General features: G+C 49.0%; 1 protein-coding gene across 2 annotated transcripts in view; it reads right to left on the bottom strand.

The window, feature by feature from the left end:
- Positions 1–4,749: 4,749 nt before the first annotated feature.
- The window catches only part of CHAT (choline O-acetyltransferase), a 55,832-nt gene continuing 37,190 nt past the window's right edge, over positions 4,750–23,391 (bottom strand). Inside the window, exons 9-16 of one of the 2 annotated variants that reach the window (XR_011496497.1) lie at positions 21,193–21,293; positions 20,173–20,301; positions 17,482–17,604; positions 14,308–14,449; positions 14,110–14,172; positions 9,616–9,753; positions 6,511–7,847; positions 4,750–5,757 (exon numbers count right to left, since the gene is read on the bottom strand). Coding sequence is in view for 1 of the 2 variants with exons in the window: in XM_044759320.2 (XP_044615255.2) it covers positions 7,578–7,847; positions 9,616–9,753; positions 14,110–14,172; positions 14,308–14,449; positions 17,482–17,604; positions 20,173–20,301; positions 21,193–21,293 (966 nt within the window). In the remaining variant the exon portion in view is untranslated. Of the gene's footprint in view, positions 7,848–9,615; positions 9,754–14,109; positions 14,173–14,307; positions 14,450–17,481; positions 17,605–20,172; positions 20,302–21,192; positions 21,294–23,391 lie in introns of both variants that reach the window. The other variant, XM_044759320.2, reaches the window with a different exon arrangement.

Consider the following 23,391-nt stretch of genomic DNA (forward strand, 5'->3'; position numbering starts at 1 on the left):
ATTTCTTGCTAGGTTCTGTTGTAAATCCTGTATTTTGTGTTGTGATTTTTATTGTTTGTTGCTGGTGTATGAAATGAAATTGACCTTTATGTAATGATCTTATTTAAGCTACCCTGACCTTTTAAAATGATTTCTATCAATTTATTTGTAAATTTTGGGGGGTTTTCTATATAGACAATCACATTGTCTACAAATAATGACGGTTTTATTTCCTTTATTAAGCCTTCCTAATTTTTTTCTCATCGTATTGCACAGGCTAGAACCTCTACTGCAATGACGAATAGAAATGGTAAGAGTGCATATCCTCTCTTTATCCTGATTTTAAAGGGAAGGGAACATTTCCAACATTTCCCTATTTAGGTTGATATATAGTAAGTTTTTTGTAGATGTTTTTTGTCATCTAAGTTCTTTTCTAATTCATTTTACCATGATTTTTATTTAAAAAATTATAAATGACAAATTTTTATGAATGTGTTTTAATAATCTATCCGAATGGTCTTATTATTTTTATTCTTTAAGCTGTTGATGAGTAAATGACATTTAGATATCTTCTAATATTAAACTACCTTGCATTCTTGGATAAAGCTGATTTGGTCATGAGTGTATTACCTTTTTTATATGCTATTAGAATTTGTTGGCTAACATTTCATTTAGGATTTCTGGATATGTATGCATGAGTGAAATGAGTCTTCAGTTTTTCTTTATTGTGTGTCCTAGTCTGCTTTGGATATTAAAGTTGTACAAGCTTCAGAGAATAAATAAGGGAGTATAGAAGAAGAAGGAATATCCCCTTATTTATTTTGTATACAAGTGAAATGATCACTTCTTTGAACGTTTGGTAGAACACGTCTATAAAATTTTATGTTCCCCCCTTGCCTTGTTTTCCTGAGTGGGAAGATTTTAAAGTACTGTTTCAGTTTGTTTAAGATTTAGAAGACTCTACAGAAATTATGTTTCTTCCTGCATCAATTTTAGTAAATTATATTTTTCTAAGAATTTTTCTATTTTTATCTAAGTTTTCAAATTTATTGGCGTAAAGTAGTTGCTGTATTCTCCTGTTACCTTTTTAATGTCTACTTTATTGTAGATATGCCAACTTTTGTTTGTAATATTATTTATTTCTGACTTTCTCTTTTTATTTTATTGGTTTTACCAGAGACTTGTCTATTTTGTTAGTCTTTCCAAAGAACCAACTTTTGCTTTGTTTGGCTTCTTTATTGTTTTTTATTTTCTTCTTCATTGATAGTTGTTTTTATCCATATTACTTTCTTTGAGTTTACTGTTGGGTTCTTTTTGTTACTTTTTAGAGTTACACTTAGTTCATCAGTATTCAGTCTTTCTTCTTTTCTGATATAAGTATTTTAAGCTATAAATTTTCCCCGAAGCATGACTTTTGCTGTATCTCAGAGGTTTTGATATAAGATATCTTTATTGTCATTCTGCTGTAAGGATTTTTACATTTCCATTATTATTTCTTCTTTGACTCATGAGTTTTAGATGACGTGTTTCTTCAATTCTGGAATATTCCTAGCCATTTTCTCTTTGAATAGCGCTTTCCCCTGCCCGTCCTGAATTCTCTTTAATCTCTCCTTCCTGAACTCTTACATGTATCTCCTTTGTATTTTTATTTCTTTACAATGTTAAACATATCTGTTTTATAGCTTCTCTCTGTCATCTATTCTCTCCAGCCTTTCTGATGTTAATTCTCCTGTCTACTTGCTGCTTTCCCTCCTGTGAGCCATTTCTTGTGCTGTTTGTAGTTTTTGACTGTGAGCTCATCTTGAATGGAGTCTTTTCCCTCTGTGGGAGCTTGGTGTGTCCAGGGTTGTGGAAAGTGGCTTTGTATTTGATTCTGCTTGAGGCCCTTTGGATTTCACTGATCCAGGCAATTATTTATTTTTTAAAACATTATTGGCTTGGAATTCCTGCTTTACAGATAAGTTGTATAAATTCAGATTCCACATCCACATACGGCACAAGTTTATAGTTTAATTTCTCATGGATGTCTTTTTCCACCATCTACAGCCATGAGTGTTGGCACAGTTCCTTGATGCTCCCCTGGGCTGATAGGAGGGGTTTTCTAGTCCTTTTCACAGGGTTGGGACACCCCTTTGAGGTCCCGGTTTTGTGCGAGGAGGTTAGCTGCATCTCCCACCTCACATGGCAGAGGTTACGTCCTCTCACCTTGCAGGGGTGGTAAACCCCACTGTCAGCCAGAGTCTGTGTCTGATCTGATAAACCTTTAGCTCCCACTCCCTGCTCTGTTTTGGACAACTTTCTTTTTTTCTGGAATGTGAGGAGTTATTTCTTTTGAACTTGACTATATATTTAAAAGAATTTCCTCTTTTGTGTATGTTTTAATAGGTGTATCAGCTTGGCCTGGCATTTTGCTGCTCCTGAATATAAGAAATAGAGACCAAGGACAGAACCCTGGGGACTGGTGACATATGTGGGACAGAAATAGGAAGTGAAATCCCACAAGATGGAGGAAGCAGTAGGAAAAGAACAAGGAGAGAGTTGGTCCTTAGGAAACAAGGGAGAACAGAGCTTTTAGAAAGGTCTTCTTGTGTGATGTGAGGCCAGCTTTTCCCAGGGGTGGCATATCATTCATCCTACAGACTTAAGAGGCCTCTTTGAAAGGGAAACATAAAAGCAGGGAGATCAGCTGAATTTTCTTTCTTTCTTTCTTTTTTTTTTTTGGTGAGGAAGATTGGCCCTGAGCTAACATTTCTTACCAATCTTCCTCTTTTTGCTCGAGGAAGATTGTGCCTGAGCTCATATCTGTGCTTGTTTCCCTCTATTTTGTATGTGGGACACCACCACAGCATGGCTTGATGAGTGGTGTGTAGGTCCATGCCTGGGATCTGAACCCAGGAACCTGAGGCCGCTGAAGCAGAGTGCGTGAGCTCAACCACTATGCCACCAGACCAGCCCTGAGATTGGCTGAATTTTAAAGGGAACCCAAGGCACTCATTCTCCCCCCACCCCAAGCAGAACTTCTTGGGTGTAATTTGGAAACTTCTGGTCACTCTTGTGAACTTAGGAGGGACCCATCCCTGCATTTTTACCTGAATGTACCAGCACCCACCCCACAGGACCTTCAGAGACAGCAAGGAGCAGGCGGCATTATTGTGTAAGTAGGGGATTGGGGTGCCTGTCCATATTCTTCTCTGTTGTCTACATCTGGTTATTTTGGGGCCATGTGTGATATATGGGGTAAATAAGAGCAAACCCACATTACTTTGATCCTGTTCCTTCCTATCCTCTCCATTCCTCCTGGAAAAGTCTCAGCCATTATCTTTTTGCATAATGCCTTTTCTGCATCCCAGTCATACAAATTCGTACAATTTAAGGGTCCTTTTAGGGTCTGATTGGAAAGCATTTGGGCTTGCATTTGGAGGAATCTCAGTCCTGGTTCTGTGGATTACTGTGGCCACAGAGGGGGTCCTGCAGCTTGAATATATCTTTGTCCTGTGCAGGGTGAAGGAACCTGTGTACTCATGTACCTGTGAGCCTCCAATAAGAATGCTAGATTTTTACATCACTTCCTGGGTTTTTTATTATTATTATTATTATTAATGTTATGATAGATTACAACCATGTGAGATTTCAGTTGTACATTATTGTTAGTCATGTTGTGGGTACACCACTTCCCCCTTTGTGCCCTCCTCCCACCCCCCCCCCCCTTTCCCTGGTAACCACCTATCAGTTCTCCTTGTCAATACATTAACTTCCACCTATGAGTGGAGTCATATAGAGTTCGTCTTTCTCTGATTGGCTTATTTCACTTAACATAATACCCTCGAGGTCCATCCACGTTGCTGCGAATGGGCCAATTTTGTCTTTTTTATGGCTGAGTAGTATTCCATTGTGTATATATACACCATATCTTCTTTATCCAATCATCAGTTTCTGGGCATGTAGGTTGGTTCCACGTCTTGGCTATTGTAAATAATGCTGCAATGAACATAGGGGTGCAAGGGACTCTTGGGATTTCTGATTTCAGGTTCTTAGGATAGATACCCAGTAATGGGATGGCTGGGTCATAGGGTATTTCTATTTTTAACTTTTTGAGAAATCTCCATACTGTTTTCCATAGTGGCTGTACCAGTTTGCATTCCCACCAACAGTGTATGAGGGTTCCTTTTTCTCCACAACCTCTCCAACATTTGTCGCTCTTGGTTTTGGATGTTTTTGCCAATCTAACGGGTGTAAGGTGACTTCCTGGGTTTTTAAATAATGACCATCTTACGTCACCTCATCACAACCCTGGAAGTGCGTAGCGCTGATGTCAACATCCCCATTTTACAGATGAGGAAACTGAGAGCTAGCGAGGGGAAGTGACATCCCCAAAGTCCACAGCAAGTTGGAGATAGAGCTAGGTTTATGGTCTAGGCATCCCATCTCCGAGCCTGGAGCTTCCCTTCCACTCCATTCTGCCTACACACGTTGTGCAGGCTTAGGTGGAGATGCCCATCTGTATACCCAGGTTTCCACCAACCTAACCACAAACACCCCGTGAAGGCTCTGTGCCCCTCACCCCACCCCATGGAGGCATGCCACACACTAGGGGAGACGAAGTTCCTTCCTCCTTTTCACCCCTGGCCCCTGTATCTTTCAGACATTTGTCGCTGCTGCTGACAGACCTCAAACAAAGCAAAGAAATTGTTGACCCACCTCACGGAATTTACAACAAAATGTTTATAGCATTTCTGGGTAGAAACAATGGCCAACTCCATCTTTCTTGGCATGACTTTTTATTGATTACAGACTCACAGTCTTGAAATCATCTGAATATAGTGCTTTCAATATATGGTTCTTTGGTCATACATATATTTCTTTAAAGCACAAAACTATAACTTAAAATTGAAAGGCTATAAATATACATGTACATATTGCCATAAATCTAGAACTATCTTATAAAAATAGAACTCAAATATCAACTTTATATATTTTGGCAACTTAGCAGTATTGTAAGGTGGCCACATACATTTTTATTATGCATCACTGTCCCAAAATGACTGTCTCCAGATTTCATTTTTCATCTCTCTGGGGACGCGTGGAACAGTCTCCTTTCCCGGGGTCCCCACAGAGATGCCTAGAGCCGTGGCTCAGTGTTGCCTTTGCATAAAGACTCAGTGCACCCACCTGTTCTTGGAGCGGGAAGACCAGCTTCCAGCCCCTTCCTCGGAGAGAGGAAGTGTTCCGTCCTGCCAAACGTCCACCATCCACATTCTCAATGCCCTCACAGTGCGTGCTTGATATCTGAGTATACAGGGTCAGTTCCTGTCCCTATGCTCAGAGGATGGCAGAGGGGAGTTTGGTTCTGTCAAATCAGTGTAAAATGTTTGAAACAAAAGTCACCTAAACAATGCCTGCTGGAGTAACCCCATCCCGACAGTGGGCACCCTGCCCACCTGCTCGTGTAAGGCCCTTGACACGCGTGAGCCACCATCCTCACAGCCTCGCAAGGTCTGTGCTTTCCTGCCCCCATTTGACAATGGAAGGAATTGAGTCTCTGGGCATTAAAGTCTCTTGGCCAAGGTCAGCAGGGCTGCCCAACCCCAAAACCAGAGCTCTCTGCCTGCCCGGAAATCCATGGAGGGAACCCAGCAGACAATTCGGATCTGCACTGTAGTCACTCGGGAGAAGAGATGAGTGGCATTGGGTCAACTTACAGCAGGTGGACAGCAGTTCCCCAGACATCCCTAGGACTCTTGGGCTGCCACTTCTCAAGGGGAGCAGGAAGATGGATGTCTGAGGGAAGAAGCATGGACCCACAGACCAATGACTTGCAAGGGCAGCATCAGAATCTCCCAGATCCTTCAGTAGAAATCCTCAGTCTAAAACCAGGGCTCAAGAGGTCACTGCCTGGGGCTGTTTATGTTTTCAAAGAGCTGAGCAAAGGTCGAAATGCCCTCCCCATGTCAGCCCCACCTGCTTCAATATGGGTCAAAGTGCGAGAGCCTGCACAGAAGGGACCCATGCAGGGTCCCCGGGCCAGAGTGGAGTGCTCAGAATGACACAGAGCACAGCAGAATTGCGGGGGGTGGGGGGTGGTTGGGGTTGCAAGTGATGCTTTTTCAGGACCCTCCCCACCCGCCACAGGGAGCACAGCAGAACTCAGAACTCCAGTGATGGGAGCTGTGCTCTGCGTCTCCTCCAGGCAGAGGCAGGTGCCTCCGCTGTTTGCAGCTTAGATTTTTCTGGTTGCTTTCCCATTTCCTCACCATTTTAGATTCCCCATAAAAATATGCCCCAATGGGAAGTGCCTTTCACATCTTTTCAATGATCACAGCCTCTTGGGACAATCTCAACTCCGGCTCTGTGAACTGTCTGCCCCTCCGTCGGGGGCAGCTGTGGACGTGGCCATTCTCTCCCCCCAGCCCGGCTCTCCGCCGGCTGTCCCCTCAGCTGCCAAGGCCAGCAGAGAGCCCTGCTCTGGGCTCCTCCACGTGGATTTTAGTCAGAATCCCTGGCTAATGACATCCTCCACATAAAGGAACCCACCTGTCCAAGGACATCCTGCTTGGATCACTGAGATCGTTTTCTGAAATTGATGTCACAATGGTTTCCTTGAAAGCCTCTCTTAAGAAGGAACAAAACAAAACAAATCAACAACAGCAGAAAAGCCCGAAGCAACCCTCTCTCTCTCTCTTCTTTAAAACGCAGATCACCTGTCGGGGTGTGTTTCGTGTGAAGGGGAGTGTGAAAGCAACCAGAAAAAACGCAAGTGGCAGGGTCCCTGGGGAAGTGGACTGGTCCTCCTTCCGTCCCTCTTGCTTGCCGGGGGCTGTGCTCTTTATTCCTCCTGGATTGTCCCTGATGCCCCCCGGGAAAGCAGAGAGCGGCCACAACTCCAGGGCACTGGCAGATGATTTTCTTTCCCTTTCAGAATAGCCAGACCAGATTTTCTGAACTCAATGGAAGGCTGCCCCTGGGAGGCAAAAAGAGAAACATGTTTGTGGGCCCAGGTCACTCTATTTTAAAGGAACTGGGGCTGCGTGTGTGTAGGGGACGGGGTGCTTATGGATCTGCGTGGCGCAGAGCAGGCTATCCTGAATGCCGTGATCAGACTGCTTTGAATCTAAAAACAAAGCCCCCTACTTCTCCCCAAAGAAAAGAGGAATGACCTGGAGCTAGCCTCTTTCTTCCTGATTCATTTAGGTACATTGCTCGTAACAAGGTGACTCATTCTCTCACTGGGCAGAAACATCACCGGGACACGCCAGGTCCTGCTGGGTAAAGCAAACACTGACATTAAGCTTCTGAGGCCACGGAGGGAGGTCAGCCTGGACTCCCCCACCTCACCCAGGCACCTCCGAGCCAGGCTGGTCCCATTTCCCAGTGCACAGGCCAGAGGGCACCTTGATAAATAATGATGATTCCCGTGCATAATGAGGGCCACTTTCCTCCCAAGACTCCAGCTTTGTGGGGTGCCTCAGTGCGGTATGTGTTTTGGGCCCTGAGGACAAGGGAGCTACAGAAAGCTGGGGTGACAGTAGGGAGCAGGGGTTCGGCAGGGTCAGGCAGCTATGGAATGCTGGATTTTGGGAGGTGAACCCTAGTGGCGGGAGTTAAGGGTGGTGCCCCTGGCTGGGCCTTGTTGCCTTCTCTTTTGTGGCCAGTGGCTTGCCCGCGGAAGACGGTGGCAGACTGCAGAGGGCTCTCATGTCCATGAGGCTCTGTTCCACAGCTTTCGCAAACTTAGCCGAAGAGGTCTCTTTGCAGCCGTGAAAGCTGGAGATGCAGAAAAGGATGCTGTCCGGCTGGGGGTTGTAGCAGGCCCCGTACCCGTTGGGCACCACAGGACCGTAGCAGCAAAACATCTCCATGGTCGTGGGCACCTGGAGGAGAGGACAGGTCAGAAGCTGCTTGTTCTGAAATGCCACTGGAGAGCCTGCTGGAGTGCAGGGCGTTCCGGCAACCCCGGGGGCCTTGACGGGCTATTCGCTTCTCTGACTATTTTCCACCTGGGCATTTGACTGAATTAACCAAATCAACTGATTGCTTCAGCATGGATGGGCACAGCCAGAGTCGTAAAAACAACCCTGTCTCACGGCACACCATCAGAAGAAGGGAGGCCATAAGCCACTCCCTGGTGTGACATCTGCTCGACTTGTGGCGTCTGAAGCTCCCAGGGTGGCCTGGGGCTGGGGCTCAGGCTGAGTCTCTCCTTCACCTGGGGGCTGTTGGAGGCACCGAGGCAATCAGGGTAATTTACTAAATGGCACCCGGTGGCACCCAACAGTTAGATGTCTTCCCAGAGGGAGTAATTTATGAACTGGAGGAAGTCTGGCTCGTCTTTTCTGTCGATTTCCCCCACATCCTTAATTACTGTCAGTATCGCCTGGCTGGTCTGATCTTCTCTCCGCAGCCTGGCCATGCACAATTACCCAGCACTGGGCCTTTCAGAGATTGCCATCAACTGGAATTTTAGTTAGGTACCTAGTATGTTTTGAATCAGAGCGCTGAAATTTTGTAATCTGGATCCCAAACCAAGAAAATGTGTTTCTGAAGGCATTGAAGCCATAAATGTTCATTAAAAAAAAGACAAAAAAAAAGCCAAACCACCACACCCTGAATTAATTTTATTAGCTGGGCTCAGGGGGAAAAGAGAACACATTCTTGGGCAGGTGCCTGTGTGGGTTTGTTTTAAACCACAGGCTTCCGGTGATGTGTACTCGGCCCGTCAGAAATGACACTGGCCGTTTTAATGGGGTAGAACAAACCATTAGTCTTGTTAATAGAGTCACCTCATTGTCAGATAAATTTGCCGTGCAACAGCCGAGGGCCATAAAGCCATTCCAAAGCGCTTTTTGCCCATGGATGGTTTCCTGAAGAATTTATGTTGTTGTGTTCTGCCCTCGTTTATTCACATCTGCAAGCTCACTGCCCTAATGACAAAATCAAATTACTGAGTGGGCTTTCATCCTCAAACACAACTTTCTCCGTCTCTTTTATTGCCCACGTCCAGTCTTTCACAGATGAGGTGGGGTTGTAGTAAATTGATGTTGGCGGGGAGGGGGTGGTATTTTCTCTCCCAAACTCCTGTCTTTCCCTAATGGATTTCATTCTGTCGTTGTGACAGTGGCCTTCCAACCGGGCGAGCCTGCAGCACTGGGTGGAGACACTGGACTGACAGCTCATCGCCTGCTGTGGGTCCTGTGGCCCTTTACAAGAATCCTGTGACCTGTTTGGAGGGCCCTGTCCATGCCAGGCACTGGGCTGAGCTTTCTAGAAACCTATATCGTCGCATCTAGTTGAGCCAGGACTTCACTCAGCCTCTCTCAGGCTTCAGGGCCTGTGGGCACCCCGGTGGAACACCACCTCTCAGGTGACAGATTGAAAGGTAGTGAGCATAGTGGTTAGGGGACAAGAATGGGTGCCTTCTTATCCTGTCCACCTCTGCTAAGGTGGTGTCCATGGGTACTCCCATTTACAAGATGGGGGAACCAGCCTCCTTGCATGTAGGGCATTTTGCTAAAGGTCGCGCAGCTCATAAGAAACAGAGCCAGGACTTGCCTGACTCCAACCTGTAGTCCCTGAGCTCATTAGAAAGTCCTCTGGTTACACTAAGTGGCCTCTCGGGTGACGGCCACACTAGGGCTGTACCTGGCTGGTGGAGAGGATGAACCGATTGCTCATCAGGTATGTTTCATCCGTGAACATCTCGGGCAGCTCCTCGCACAGGTCTCGGGCCAGCTCCCGCAGCCCCAGCAGGTGGTTGTCAATGGCCATCCCTGTGATGGCCTAGGTGGTCACGACAAAGAACAGGAAATGAGGTGTGGGCTCCCACGCGCCTCCTTCCCTCGTCTCTAGCCCTCAGTGCTAATGGCGACTCCAGTGGCCACGGATCACACTTACCCAGTGCTTGCTGCAGACAATGTGTGTGGGTGGCCACCCAGGACTGACCACTTTACTATGTGGCCCCTGCTCCCTGGGCCCTTGCACATTTCTACATGCCCAGGAGGGGTCCAGGGCAGGTTGGATTCTAACATGAGGATGCCTGAGTTAAAGGTCAGTGAGTCTGAGGACAGGTGCTGGGCCCCGGGACCCTTGGGTCCCGTCCGAGCATGGGGAGGGGTGCCCTGGGCTGTCACGGGGCAGACCTTCACCACAACCAACACTTTGTCCTCCAGTGGGAGCCCAAGGAATAAGAGACAGAGAATATTAAGATCTGTTTCTGAAGCGAAATAGCGAAGGCTGCCATTTCATGGGCCCAGAATCACTCAAACTGGATTCATAATCTAAGAAATCGTTTGGAGAGAAACTGGACATCTTAGAAGAGGCTCAGCAGACGTTTTCAAGGAGAAAGCTTGTTGAATGCGGAAAGGTTTTTTCTTTTTAATACAAGATATTTGAACTCTTATTAAAGGATAAGATAACAGCAGTGGGGACTCCAGAGTTTCTGTGTGGGAGGAGCTCAGGGGTGGTGGTGGTGTGGCCGGAAGTGGGGCGGTGGGGCCAGGCACTCATTCTCCATCTTTCCCACTTGAGGCTGCGTGTGTAGTGTGCACACTGGTTTTGCTTGGATTGCCTGTTTATTTGGGGCGATTTTGGGGGCTGACGGAGACATGGGGGGGCCACCTCTAGCCTATAGTAATAATCTCTGGGTCAACATCAGGGTAATTACGAGAAACTCTTGGGGGGTGGGGTTCACAGTTACATAAGATGGCCACTGAGCTGTTAAAACCTCCCGTCACAATGAACTTTGTTCAGGTTTACAAGGCACGTTTTAGGATTTGACAGCCATTCTCTTTCAGCTGAGAATGAATGCATAAAAATGACTCAGAGGTCCCAGTCTCTCCAAATACACCTAATTATAGGCTGAAAAGACAAGTTATACAACCACAGCTCACTTTAGACGTGCCCCGTTAGGACAGAGGGCAAGAACTCTGAGCCCGTCTAGGAAGCAGGGTGCCCTTTAAACTTCTCCAGTTCCCTCTGTTTCATCGCTGATTCGTGTAGATCTGTAGCAGCAGCTTCTCCGTGCAGCAGCCAACCCACCCCTGTTCTCACCATCTCTGAACTCACTGTAGCGACTGGGGTGGATTCAGCAGACCGTTTGGATGACAGCCATGAGTAGTAACGAGTAAAATGACTCATCATTCAGCCTTTCATTCATTCAGGGAATCTTCATTGAGTGCCTACTGTGTGCCTGGTGCTGCTAAGGGCTGGAGCGACAACAGAGAACAAAGTCCTAGAGGTGGCCCCTATGGTGCCCTATGTGGGTGGGAGGCGGGTAGTAACCAGCCGTACAGATAAACTCGTGGTCGTAAACTGAGGTCAGCGCTATGCAGGAAAAGCATGTGGTGCTGTGACAGTATGTGACGGGGGATCTGGACCGCATTTGATCCTTTGCTGAAATTTCCTTTCTCCACTATCACTACCAAATAGACTTGCCAGGTATCTGGAGTTTCCTTGCTTCTTGCCCCTGTGGCTTATCCCTCCCAGCCAACCAGGCACCACGTCTACCACAAAGCATTTTTATAGCTCTCCTCTCCCCATCCTCCATCTCTTTCATTTAGTTCTCATCAACTTAAAATAGTCAACACAACAGAACCCTATGGCAATGCTTTAGAGGATGTTTTCCTAAATTTTTCATAAAAATTTAAATGATCAAAGTCACATATTTGTATAGTTTAAAAACCCAAATAAGCCAAAGGTTTATGTCACTTTGCCAGCACCGATTCCCGCTCTGCAGAGGCAGCCCCATGGGAACCTTTTGGTTATTGGCTTTCTTAGTTCTAACTGCCATGCTCAGACAGCCAGCACTGCGTTTCTCAGATTTACCAGGATCTTCTTATGACACAAGATGAAACTTTGGCTCTTTTTACACCCCCCCTCCCCGCCCCGCAACCCCGCTCCCTAAGAGCTACTTTTTTTTTCTTGTTTACTTTATTTTATTTTCCAAGAGCTACATTTTAACTCTTTGCTGTTTGATCAACATTGTGTTTCCATGATTATAATCATTCAAGTATTCACAGCTGAGCGAAGCTGACTTTCATAGTGGATTGTGATTAGATTTCCTTTCTCATTCAACTTTTGGTTTTCCCTAGAATTGACTATTTTTAAATGGTTAAATTAGGATTTTTCCACTTGCTTAGCATTCTATATCTCTATAAATAATTGATTTCTAAACCCTCAGCCAGAAGTGTAAACTTCCCTTAATACACTAAAATGTATCAGGTAATTTATCAGTTCATTCCTCCTCTCACTTCCTGCTCCTCTGTGGACCCGGGCCTCCCTAGGTCTGCTGAACAGCTGTCAACTTGGGATCTCCGTTTGCTATCATCCTCTTTCTCCACCTTTCTTGTCTTGGATCATCTTCTTCTTTTTTTTTTTTTTTTGAGGAAGATTAGCCCTGAGCTAACTACTGCCAGTCCTCTTCTTTTTGCTGAGGAAGCCTGGCCCTGAGCTAACATCCGTGCCCATCTTCCTCTCCTTTATATGTGGCACACCTACCACAGCATGGCGTGCCAAGCGGTGCCATGTCCACACCAGGGATCTGAACCGGCAAACCCCGGGCTACCGAGAAGTGGAACATGTGAACTTAACCCCTGTGCCACCAGGCAGGCCCCTCTTGTCTTGGATCTTGTGATTTTTGGAGGCTCTGACTTCCTCTTTTATTTTTTATTCCCCTATTTTAACAGTTTACATCCTCCAATGGATTTGTAAGAAAGAGCTCAGTACGAAAAAAGTTTGAGAACTTGTCTATCTGAAAATGTCTTTATTCTCATCCCAGCTTGCCCTAAATATTATATAGGCTCCTACTTACTGTTGCTGTCTCTTGGCAGACCACGCCCTGCTCCACCCAGTCTTTCTACCTGGTCACCAGAGGAAGCTTTGTGACAGAGAAATCCGACATCAGAAGTTCTCTTGCTCCTCTGTCCTTTGCACGCTGCACAGGCTGAACTGCTTGCATTTCCTCCAGTGTGTCTTTCTCTTTTGAGACTCTTTGCCTTTGCACATGCTGTTCCCTTCGGAGGCCATCCTTCCCTTCTATGCCTACCTCACAAGCACCTCTTCACCCGTCAAGTCTGATATCAAGCACTACTTCTTCTGGGAAGTCTTCCTGGATTTCCCAAGCAGGGGAATGAGCTTGCTCCTCTGTGCTGTCTACTCCTTCCTGAGGGCTCTTTTCATATAGGATGGGATTTATCAACCAAAGACCTCTAATTCCAACCACACGGTAAACTCTCTAAGGACGGGGCTTATGGGCTGCATTTTTTATTTCCTAGCCCCCAGCGCCTTGCCTGGCATAAAGCAGGAAAATATCCATTGAATACATAAGAGTGAGCTTGATTTTACCCCAAAATAAGCACTTCTGATGAATTAGGGACCTAGCCACTGAATTAGAGAAAAGTCTACACTGGCTGGTGCTAAAACGCAGAGGTGTGTTAACACTTGCCTTCAAGTATATAGAGTGAAATTCTTTGAGCTCCTTTTCATAGGTTATATGATCCTTCAAAGACTATATTAGAATGATTTGCAATTAATATATGGATCACCAGCCCAAGTACTACCTCATTCTCTGTCATTTGTATGCAAATGATGGCTTTGCAGTGCTAGAAAATAAATGATTCCCTAAACAATGGAAATATTTCTCTTACAATTTTGATTTCACTATTAATTTTCAGCGAAGGCTTTTTATTCACAGGCAATACAAATAAATACACAGAAAAGAAGAAGGCAAAACCAGCCTTGGGTGGGAATAAATATTGCCTCACCTGCGATTGTGCAAGGTGTGCAAGTCACCACAGGTTGCCAGGCCGGGCGCCATCCCCTCACCTTTGACCACTCTTGTTGTATAAACTGTAAAGTGCTGTACATATTGGGTGCTATTATTATCAGTATTGTTTTTTCAAAGGCCATTCACTGTATTCTTGTAAAAGTTCATGTAAAAAGCAGGAGTAGTGTGTTACCTGGGTTCTAAAAATAAGAAAAAGGAGGCTCTGAGAGGCAGGGTGATGTTCCCAAGTCGCTGGGCAGGTGGTGGCCCAGGTCTCACCCACGGACTGTGCTGGGGCCCTGCTCTTGCAGACCCTGCTCTGGGCTCAGCCCACAGTCATGAGCTCAAGTGAGAGGTGCCAACAGGTCACTCACCATGACGGTGTACTCAGTCTGGGCTCGGATGGCATCCCTCAGGAGCAGCAGCTTCTCCGAATCCTGAGAACAGACCAGAGATGCAGCACACGGGGCTGCAAGGGGCTGCTCATTGACAAAGAAGCCAAGGGAGCCGGTTGTCAGGGAGCCAGCCAGACGGGCAGCTCACAGCTGAGACCCAGACGGAGGAGGACTTACCAGCACGGCAGCCTTGCGGTCAGTGACGGCTTTCACGAAGCTCAGTGCCTCTGGAGTCGCCGATCGGATGTTGTCCACCCGTCCCTCCTGAAATCGACGGATGGACGCACTCTCGTAGGTGGGCACCAGTCTCCTGTGGAGCCTGCGTAGGATGGAGGATGGATGGCAAATGGTGATGCATTCTCAGGGAATCATAAACGCGGGAAGAAAAATCGCTTCAGCACGCTTTATTGTTGCAGTCCTGTCTTGACTTAGGACAGTATTTCATTTTAATGTTAATAGAATTCTAGGGGAGATTTCTCAGAGACGAATCTTGGGGCGTCTCTAATATGAAGAGATATGTACACTTTCCTACACTGGTGATGCTGCGTGGATAGAAAATAAAGAAGTGACTGGTAGCTTTTTAAAAAAAATCCCAACCCGGTGGAAAATCTAGAATTTTCTGTGAGACCCAATGAGCATTTGATGAATAGCACAGAATGGAAGAGTTGTGTAATTAATCATTCGCATCCCTGAGAGAATCCTGTTTTATTTAAAACAATTCAAGTATGACCTACGGATGGAAGCAGGAATGGGGCCCTCCACGGTCATGGGGGTAAACCACTGCACGGGCACCCCGTCCAGAGGCAGCTGGACTTCCAACAGACCCGTGGGTCCCCTGGCTGTGCCTCTTCTCCCTGATATCTGTGACCAGAGCAGGACTGGCTGCTCCCTCCACCAGCCAGGGAAAGTCTCTTTCTTAACCATGTGAACTGAGTGAGCACCCCTACGTTTGCACATCTGGCTGGCACACACCTTTCTCACCAGTCAGTAAAGTCCTTGGTGTTGGGGGTGGGGCAGGGGAAAGACAGAACTCAGAGAACGGCAGTGACAGCCCAAAGACACACAGCAAGTCGTGGCCGCGAATCTTGGCCTTTTCAGGGCGTGCCTCTCCCACACTGGGGGAGCTCCGGGAGGAGGAAAGCCAAGTCTGACTCGGCACAGGGCTTGGAAGTGTATTGCTTGGGGAGTAAGTGGATAAACTTCCTGTACGCTTATTTCTCATTTTCCCAAGGCTCTGGCAGGGAGCTCATTCACCATATCTCGATGGCTCCTGGAGGCAAGCACCACGCTGAGCACAAAAGTAGACGCCATTACGGGCTGGTTACTGATGAACCCCAACATGAGCAGTTTCCAGGTTTCTGCTGAATCTAGGAGCAGATTTTTAAAAAATTCGTCATGGCTTAGACTCTGAAGAATGTTCTCCATGGGAAGCAGATCCGATTTTGGCTCTGATTTTGGCTATTTAATGAGCCCAGGAGCCTCTGGCCATGTCCAGGGACAGCAAAGATCTCTGGAGGGGAGAAGGGGTGCTCTGTGAAGGGTCCACTTGCCCCCCTTGGCTTTGGATCTGAAGCTCTGAAGTGCTCACTGAGCAGTGTCTCCGCTTGTGGCTCCAGCAGGACCCTGACCTCCTGGCCCATTTCAGCCACATGCCATCTGAGTGTCAGAATGGCACTGACCGCCGTTTCAGACTCTAGGGTCTGCCACAGCTCAATGCCAGCGAGGTCTTGGTGACCCTGCGATGAGCACACACCCCATGTCGGGGGACATCAGCCTCCTGCAAGGAGTCCTGACGGGATGGACACTCAGAGTGGTTGCACTCCGTTCCATGGGCATTACGGTCCCTAGGGGAACACTGGGATCTGGGATGCTGTGCCCTCACAGGTGCTGCCTGCTCGTTAGTAAGACCCCCTCACCCCAGCTTTATTGCAATGCCCCCCCCCGAGATGTTGTAAACCAAAAGCAGATGCTGGCGGGGTTGTGCTATTGACTGCCCATGCCAGTTTATGAGCTGTCGCTTCTGGAACTCTGGAACCAACAGGAGCCAGCCTGTCTTGAGGAAGATCTGCTTTGTATTTGCATTTTAGCCTCCTACAAAAGGCTAGTCGTACTCCCTACCCTGCCTTCAACCTTCATCCCCTACTCTTCACCCCTCCCCCAACACAGCCACCACTACAGAGATTTTTCTAAACCATAGACCTGACCGTGCCACCCCCGGCTAAAAGTCCTGTAGTGTCTTCTCATGTCAGTGACTCAGTCCCTCATGCCTACTCTGTGCCAGGCATGCGAGGCACCCAGAGTGTCATGCTTGGGGAAGACAGTCTAGAAAACAAAGTAAGTCAACAAATCAATGGACAAAGCAGTTCACATGAATGACCACTAGCACGAAAGAAAAAGAGAAGGCAATGCGGCATGATGGAGAACTGGGGGTCAAGGGGCCGGGGGCTGCTTTTGATAAGGGGGTCAAGAAAGGCCTCTGAGGGCTAACACCTAAGCAGTGGAGGAGCTGGCATGTGGAGTGGTGGGGACCAGCGGGTGGACAGAGGCACAGCCAGAGCAAAGGTCTGGAGGCTGAAAGAGCCTGGGGGGAGGGCTCCTGACGAGGCCAGTTCCCAGGGAGACTTTCTAAGCCTGGACTTTGTTCTAAGCGTGGTGGGGACTCCTGGGAGGGTTCGAAGTGGTAAGTGATAGAACGTGATTTGCATATTTCAAAGTTCACACTTCTCGAAGATGGGATTATAGTGGTAAGAGTGGAAGCAGAGACCCCTGGGGAGCAAATGCTGCAGTTGACCAAGCACGAGACGACGGGGACTTGGGAGGGGCCGATGGTGGTGGACACGGAAGACAGAGGATGGCTCTGAGAGACATTTGGAGAACTGACATGTGGCGTGGGGGATGAAAGACAGGGATGAATCAAGGATGAGTCCAAAATCTTTGACTTGACCCACTGGGAGGATGCCAGTTCCATTTTTTAATCAAGGCCTGGAAGACTGGGGAGGACAGGTCACAGCTATAGGGGACCAGATGGCCTGGAGGAGATCAGGAGGGAGAGCAGCCTCCTCAACTGGATGTCCCCATCGTCTGCCTGGACCTCGTCAGCCTGGCATTCCTGCTCTGTGTCCCTGGGCCATTGCCACATCCTTCCTTCTCTCTTCTGAGGTTGGATTCACACTTCAAAACCCAGTTCAGGCAGCATCTCCTTCCATGCAGCCTGCCCTGGTCATCCTCCCATCCTCTGGGCCCACAGGAAGCCATCCCTCCCTCCAGGATGTTTCTGGACTCTAGAATCTAGAGCAGCTCATCAGTCAGCCCACCTGGCACAGAGTCCTTCTGTCAGCAGACAGTGCTCACCTGTAGAAGGCCAGCTGGAGGGCCACCTGGATGAAGGCATCGGGGCTGCATTTCTGCTTCTTAATGAAGGTTTTCCCGTAGTTGTCAAACTTAGAAACAGTGAAGTCGAGATTCTTTACTATGCTGTGGAAGAAAAGGATAAGATGCTGTCATTGCCTGCAAAATAGAATGCATGCACCACAGAGTCCGACCAAGTCTCTCCAGCCTGGTCTATGTCCCAGTGCTCCAGAAGTCCACATCGTCCCTGCCCTCCGGGAACGTCTTGGGGTGTCAGAGACAAGCCTTGACGTATGGAAGTGGCAGAGGGCATGCCGGACCAGGGCTACTCTGAGCTGAAGGTAAGGCTTGGCCAGGCAGGGTGGTGGCCCTGCTCTGGGGGGTGCGGGTGCGGGGCTTGGCTGCAGGGAGGGACAAGGGGGCATGAGAGACATTTGCATGAACAGGAAGGTCCCTGCCCACAAACAAAGTCCTAGAAGCCACTGCCCACGGAAGCAGGCGCTAACGAGGCCATTTACTCGACCTGCTTGGGAAGGTGTGTCTGGCATCCCTATGGATTCTTGGGCATCCTGGCCATCCTGCCAGATGCGGCAAACCCCTCTGCCTAGGGAAAAGCCTGTTTCTCAGATGGCTGCAAGCCGTGTCTTCTTGCTGAGGCTCATCCTTGTCGTATTGCAGGGAGAAAGGCCTGGAGCCTGGCCGCTGGTCACCGTCATCACAGCAAAGGGGACTGAAAACCTCTTTTACCCAGAAACTCCTGCTGAGCCTCCCATGATATGCCCAGGGCTTGCTGCCTACGAATCATTGTCAGAGCAACAGGAGGATTCCCCGTCTACACTGAGATCCTTGCTTACTGCTCTCCCCCCAGCAATACCGCCCAGTTTTCTTCTTCATAATGAGTTTGGGGTCCAGGCTGACACCCGCTGGAGCCACATCTGGCAAGGTCCACACCATCTGTCCAGGAGCTGCGTGTGAGCGCAGACCCCTGAGTGGGCACTGTGGTCCCCCACCCACAGGACGCATACACTCCCTCCCTGCCCCTCCTTGAAGTTTTCCTCCAGCCTCATGTGAGCTCAGCTCTCAGTGGTGCTGTGTCAGGGTCTGGGGACCCAGGGGACTCACCGCTCAGTGCAGCCTGTTGACCCACTGTCCCCGGACAGGCTCAGCTCGTGGTCACCACAGCCACCTGGAAAGCTCTTGCCCAGCTCTGCCCACTCAGACCCTACCTGCTTCCATGGGCAGCTCAAGACCACTGAGCCTCCTCGTGCTTCCCCACCCAAGCCTCGTCTGCCTCTCCCCCTTTTTAAAGAGGACCTCAGGGTCACATGGGGCCTGTTGGCATCTCTGAAGCTGAGTGGGCACCTTCCTCCACCCAGGGCTCAGCAGCCCACCCACTCACTCTCCTAGCGGCCTGCTTATCAGCTCAAGATATCAGCCCCGTTATGATATGTAGCCCCGTAGATGAGTGCCCTTGGCCTCTCACACTCCCCCCACAGCAGTCACCCTCCACAGTAGCTCTCAGTGGACCCACCCCACCCTCCGAGCCTGGCCACCCTCTGTCCGCTCACCTGCGCTGTTCTCACAGTCTCCTCACTGGCTCCCAAGACCCCCTACACAAAATCCTCCGGGGGCTCCTCACCATGGGGGGACGGCTGCTGGGTCCCCTAACATGAAGACAGCAAAACTCTGCCCAGTGTGGCCCAACTTCCCTTCAGTGCCCCGATTCTGGCCATTCTCTCACTCGCTGGTCTCCAAACCAGCCTGGATCCTTCATGAACCTGTACGAGCTGGAACAAGCTATCTTTCTGCCTCTTCCCCAGCTGCCTGCACCACGAGCTCTTATCCATCCTTCAAGGCCTCTCTTTGTAAAGCCCTCTCTCAATGTCCTGGCAGAATTCAGCTCCTGTGTCCTCTGTGGGGTCAGGTCTGCATGCCTTGCTCTCATCTTGGCACTTACTGCATCACATCTGTTTTGGCCCAGGGGTCCACTTCCTCCACTAATGTGTAGAGGGAAGGCCCCATGGCACATCCATTTGTGTGTCCTCAGAGCCTTGCCATGGGCCTGGCACACACTAGAGTTTTGCATATGGTTAATGAATGAATGAATGAATGAATGAACTCATGCTCACTTACTGAATGAGGGAGTGAACAACCAGGGTCCAGATCTAGTTGCCAGCCCATGGCTCTCACCACACTTTGCCACTGCACCAGTGCTGGTCCACCCAAGGGGCCCACACCTGTCCCTGGCCCTCCTACCTGGTCCCGTTAGGGCCTGAGCTGCCCCCTCCCCTTGGGGAAAGAGGCCTTCTTGTCACGTTGCACTGTAAATTCAACCAAATGGAAATAGCTTGGATTCAAATGACCTATTCAAACCAGCTGTTTATTACTCCCTGAAAGCAGGGGCTGGTTCCCCCCTTGACTCTGCTCAGTCAGGTGAAACCGTGAAAAAAAAATAGCTGCACGTTTGCATTTTATGGAAATGATGGATACTTCGGCAAGGTTATTTCCTGAGAGTTATAACTCCCCTCTAGTTTGACTCCATTTCCATGAGGGGGTGGGGGCGGGCGAGGAGAGGCAGAGGAGCTGGAGTCTTCAGAAGCTTCCAGCTGCCTCATCAGTGGGCGCAGGGGGGTTGGGGTGGGCACGGGGGGACCCCGGAGCAGCACCCCAAAGGAGATTTGGGCTTATCCTTACCGTTGAAGTCTTTCTGCTGAGGAGGCTAAGAGGCCTTGAATTTCTGGGGAGCACTTCCACCTCAGCCTCCTGGGGGCAGGGAGCTCGCTGATGGAGTCAGCTCGGACCAGCTTCTTGCTGCTCTGCATCCTGCAGGCACAAAGAGGAGACCTCCTGTGGCCCTAAGAGCTGGAGGGCTGGGGGCAGTGTTTTTCTTTGTCCTCTGCAGTCATCTTAGCTGTTGCAGATTCAGTGGGTATGAGCTGCCCCCTGACCCACTGCACAGATGAAGAGACTGAGGCTCAGAGTGGCCACCCGTTAGTCAGTGGCAGAGCCAGGATTCCATCCAGTTCCACCTGACTCCAAAGCCCAATATTTCTTTTCACGTTTTCCCGTTCGACTATGTTACACCCCTAACACTTATAAGACACCTGAAGAGAAATTAAGAAGCAAATTGTGTTGTTCTGTCTATGGGGGCTGGTTTGGGGTTTTCAGTGATTCTAAAGAGTTCCTAAATCATGGAAGAGATTTAGAACCTAGATTCAGAGAGAAGATTCTAGAAGGAGAGAATGAGCAAAATCGTGAATGGAGGAAGGAACCTGGTATGTCGAAGGGACAGAGAAGCACTCAGTCTGGCCAGCTTGGGAGCAAGGGAGAGAGACCCAGCCCCAGGGGATGGAAAGAGATGCAGCTCAGAGACCTCCCCTCTGTGCTGGTCAACGGTTGGCCCAGCCCTGACTCGGGGTGAGCAATAGGTATCGATCTGGGCTTCCCTGGACCAAAGCAGCCATTCCTTTCTAGCCGGGAATTCTTTGCCCACCTCTGCCCGCCTGCCCCAAACCTGTTGCCCCTTCTATCCATGGTCAACAAAGCGTCTGATGGTTTTGAAATCCATCTTTTGCTAACACGCTTTCCAGACTATTGCACCCCCCCCCCCTCCCCGGTGGCCACCCAAAGTTTCCTTGGCCTGGCTTGGTGGCCACTTGGGAGTCATCTTTGCCTCCGGTGGTTGCTCCGGAGGGACCCCGCCCCCAGACTCACATGTGCCTGAGCAGATGCTCTGTGCACTGCACCAGGACGATGCCGTCGAACGGGGAGTGCTCACACACCACGCCGCAGGTGCCGTCTCGGCCCACCACAAACTGCAATAAGCAAGAGAGAGGTGAGCCGGCCCCTCGGAGGGTCAGCATTTCAGACCAGCCTCCTGGCTCCAGGCCGGGCGCCCTGGCCTCTCAGGAGGACCTCTCCTCCGAGGACAGCAAAGCACATCATCTCCTGAAAAGAATGTTGTCAGTGATTGCCACGGCCTGAGAATATGGGGGCCTCAAGATGGCTCTAGACTGTGGGACCACCTTCCCACAAATGCTCTTGGCAGTGAAGGTGGAGCCCAGAGGACCCCAGCTGAAGCAGCCCCATGATTCCGGAGTGCCCATGCCGATGTTGGGCACAACTGGCAGGTCATGGGTGAGCTCCTTCGGCTTGTTAGCCCTTCACAGTGCATCAGGCCGCCGTCCTGTACTGCTTTGTGTCATTAGGACTCTGACGGATGCAACCACTGATTTTATTCCCAGGATCTAGACCAGTCCACCCCAAAGTAGGTGTTCAATAAGTTTATTGAATGAGTGAATAAAAGACGACAGTTCAATTTGGATGGTGTGCAGATTCCCGGGGAGAATTAGAATATCCCTTGATGGGAGTGAAGGAAAGATCCACTGAGGATGCCCCGTTAACTGCCACCTGGGCTTCAAGTCAGGGACCGGGATTCCGGTTCTGCCGTTGCCACTTGCCAGCTGGGAGAGCTCTGACAAGACGCTTCGACTCTCTGGCTTCAGTTGACTCTCATTTAAATTGGATCCAATGAGGCCCAGCTCACAGAATTGATACGAGCATTGGAGAGAAGGTACAGGAAAGATCTGCAGAAGCCATAAAGATGACTTACGATTTTTTTAATGACTTTACAAAGGCTGTGTTCAGCTGACTTGGGAAAGGGACATGCCCAGTATGTACAAGAGTACTGGGAGCTAGTGATGAGAAGACTGAGATGCGATTCTTCAGATGTCACCCAAATAAAGTGGGGCTGCCTTGTAGCCCATCCCTGCACAGAATCGCACCCAGCAGATGCAGGCGCACCACCCAGAAACAAACAAACAGCAAGCTCTCGAAACCTTTATGAAACCTTCTCCAGGCACCGTAACACAGGGCACACGCCTGAGCTGGCTCTCAGCGTGCCTTGCCTGCTTTCTCACATAATGTGTCTGTTGTCTGAATCTTTACTCTCACTCTTCAAACAAACTTCCGACAGGGTTTCTCTAAACCTCCACCCTGGCAGGCTCTTTTGTCTCACCCCTCCGTGTCCCCCGCCTTTCCATCCTGAGACTAGCTCTCAATCCTTTCAATTCAGGTCCATGGAGCCTGCTGGCTTCTCAGCTTATCTGATCACCCATCCTGCCTGCAAAAAGAGCCCAGAGGTGCATACAGTCACCCACCTGAGGGGGAGGGGAGGGCTGTGCCCATTCACGTGTTCATGCTTTTCTGTCCCTGCCACTAAAAGGAGGAGAGGGAAACAGTGGGTTTTAAAAACCGCTACCAAGGCTTCCTATGTTTCAGGTCCTGTACATCCATTACATCATTTCATTCCCACAGCTGCTCTGTGAAAGATTACAAGCCATTAGCACCAGTGGTGGAGGCTGAAACAGCCAGCGCAGCAGCAAGAGAACTCATCAGAAATAGCAGAATCAATATGCAAACCAATAAAAAGGATAACCTGCAGAACGTAGGGGCCAGAGAAGAGAAAAATGCGATGTTGCCTAGAAATGCTTATTAGTGTGAGTGATGCTAGCCCCAGGCACAGAGATTGTTGGCTGCTGTTTAATATGGACATTGTGAAAGTGTAGTGGCTTTAAAAACAAACAAGATTAGATCCAGGACTGGCATGCTGGGGCAAAAAGGATGGAGGGACGGGGACGGACGGCTCAACTTTGACTTCATCCCCAACTGCATGAGTACTTTTCTGCAGCCGAAAATGAATGTCTTGTTTCTGGCCTGATGTCACGTGAATGAAAAATATGTGCATTGCTTTGCTTCGTTTTACGACTTTTCTTCTGTGGAGATGCTGGGCTGTCCCACTTCTCAGGGGTGGAAGGAGGTGTGTCGAAATGGCCAGGCCAGGGTGACGGAAGTTCAGAAAGGCTGACATGTCTGGGCATCAGACGTGATTCTTGCTGAACGTGTGGAGGACTT

Source organism: Equus asinus, chromosome 2 (assembly GCF_041296235.1).
Source record: "Equus asinus isolate D_3611 breed Donkey chromosome 2, EquAss-T2T_v2, whole genome shotgun sequence".
NCBI classification, from domain to species: Eukaryota; Metazoa; Chordata; class Mammalia; order Perissodactyla; family Equidae; genus Equus; species Equus asinus.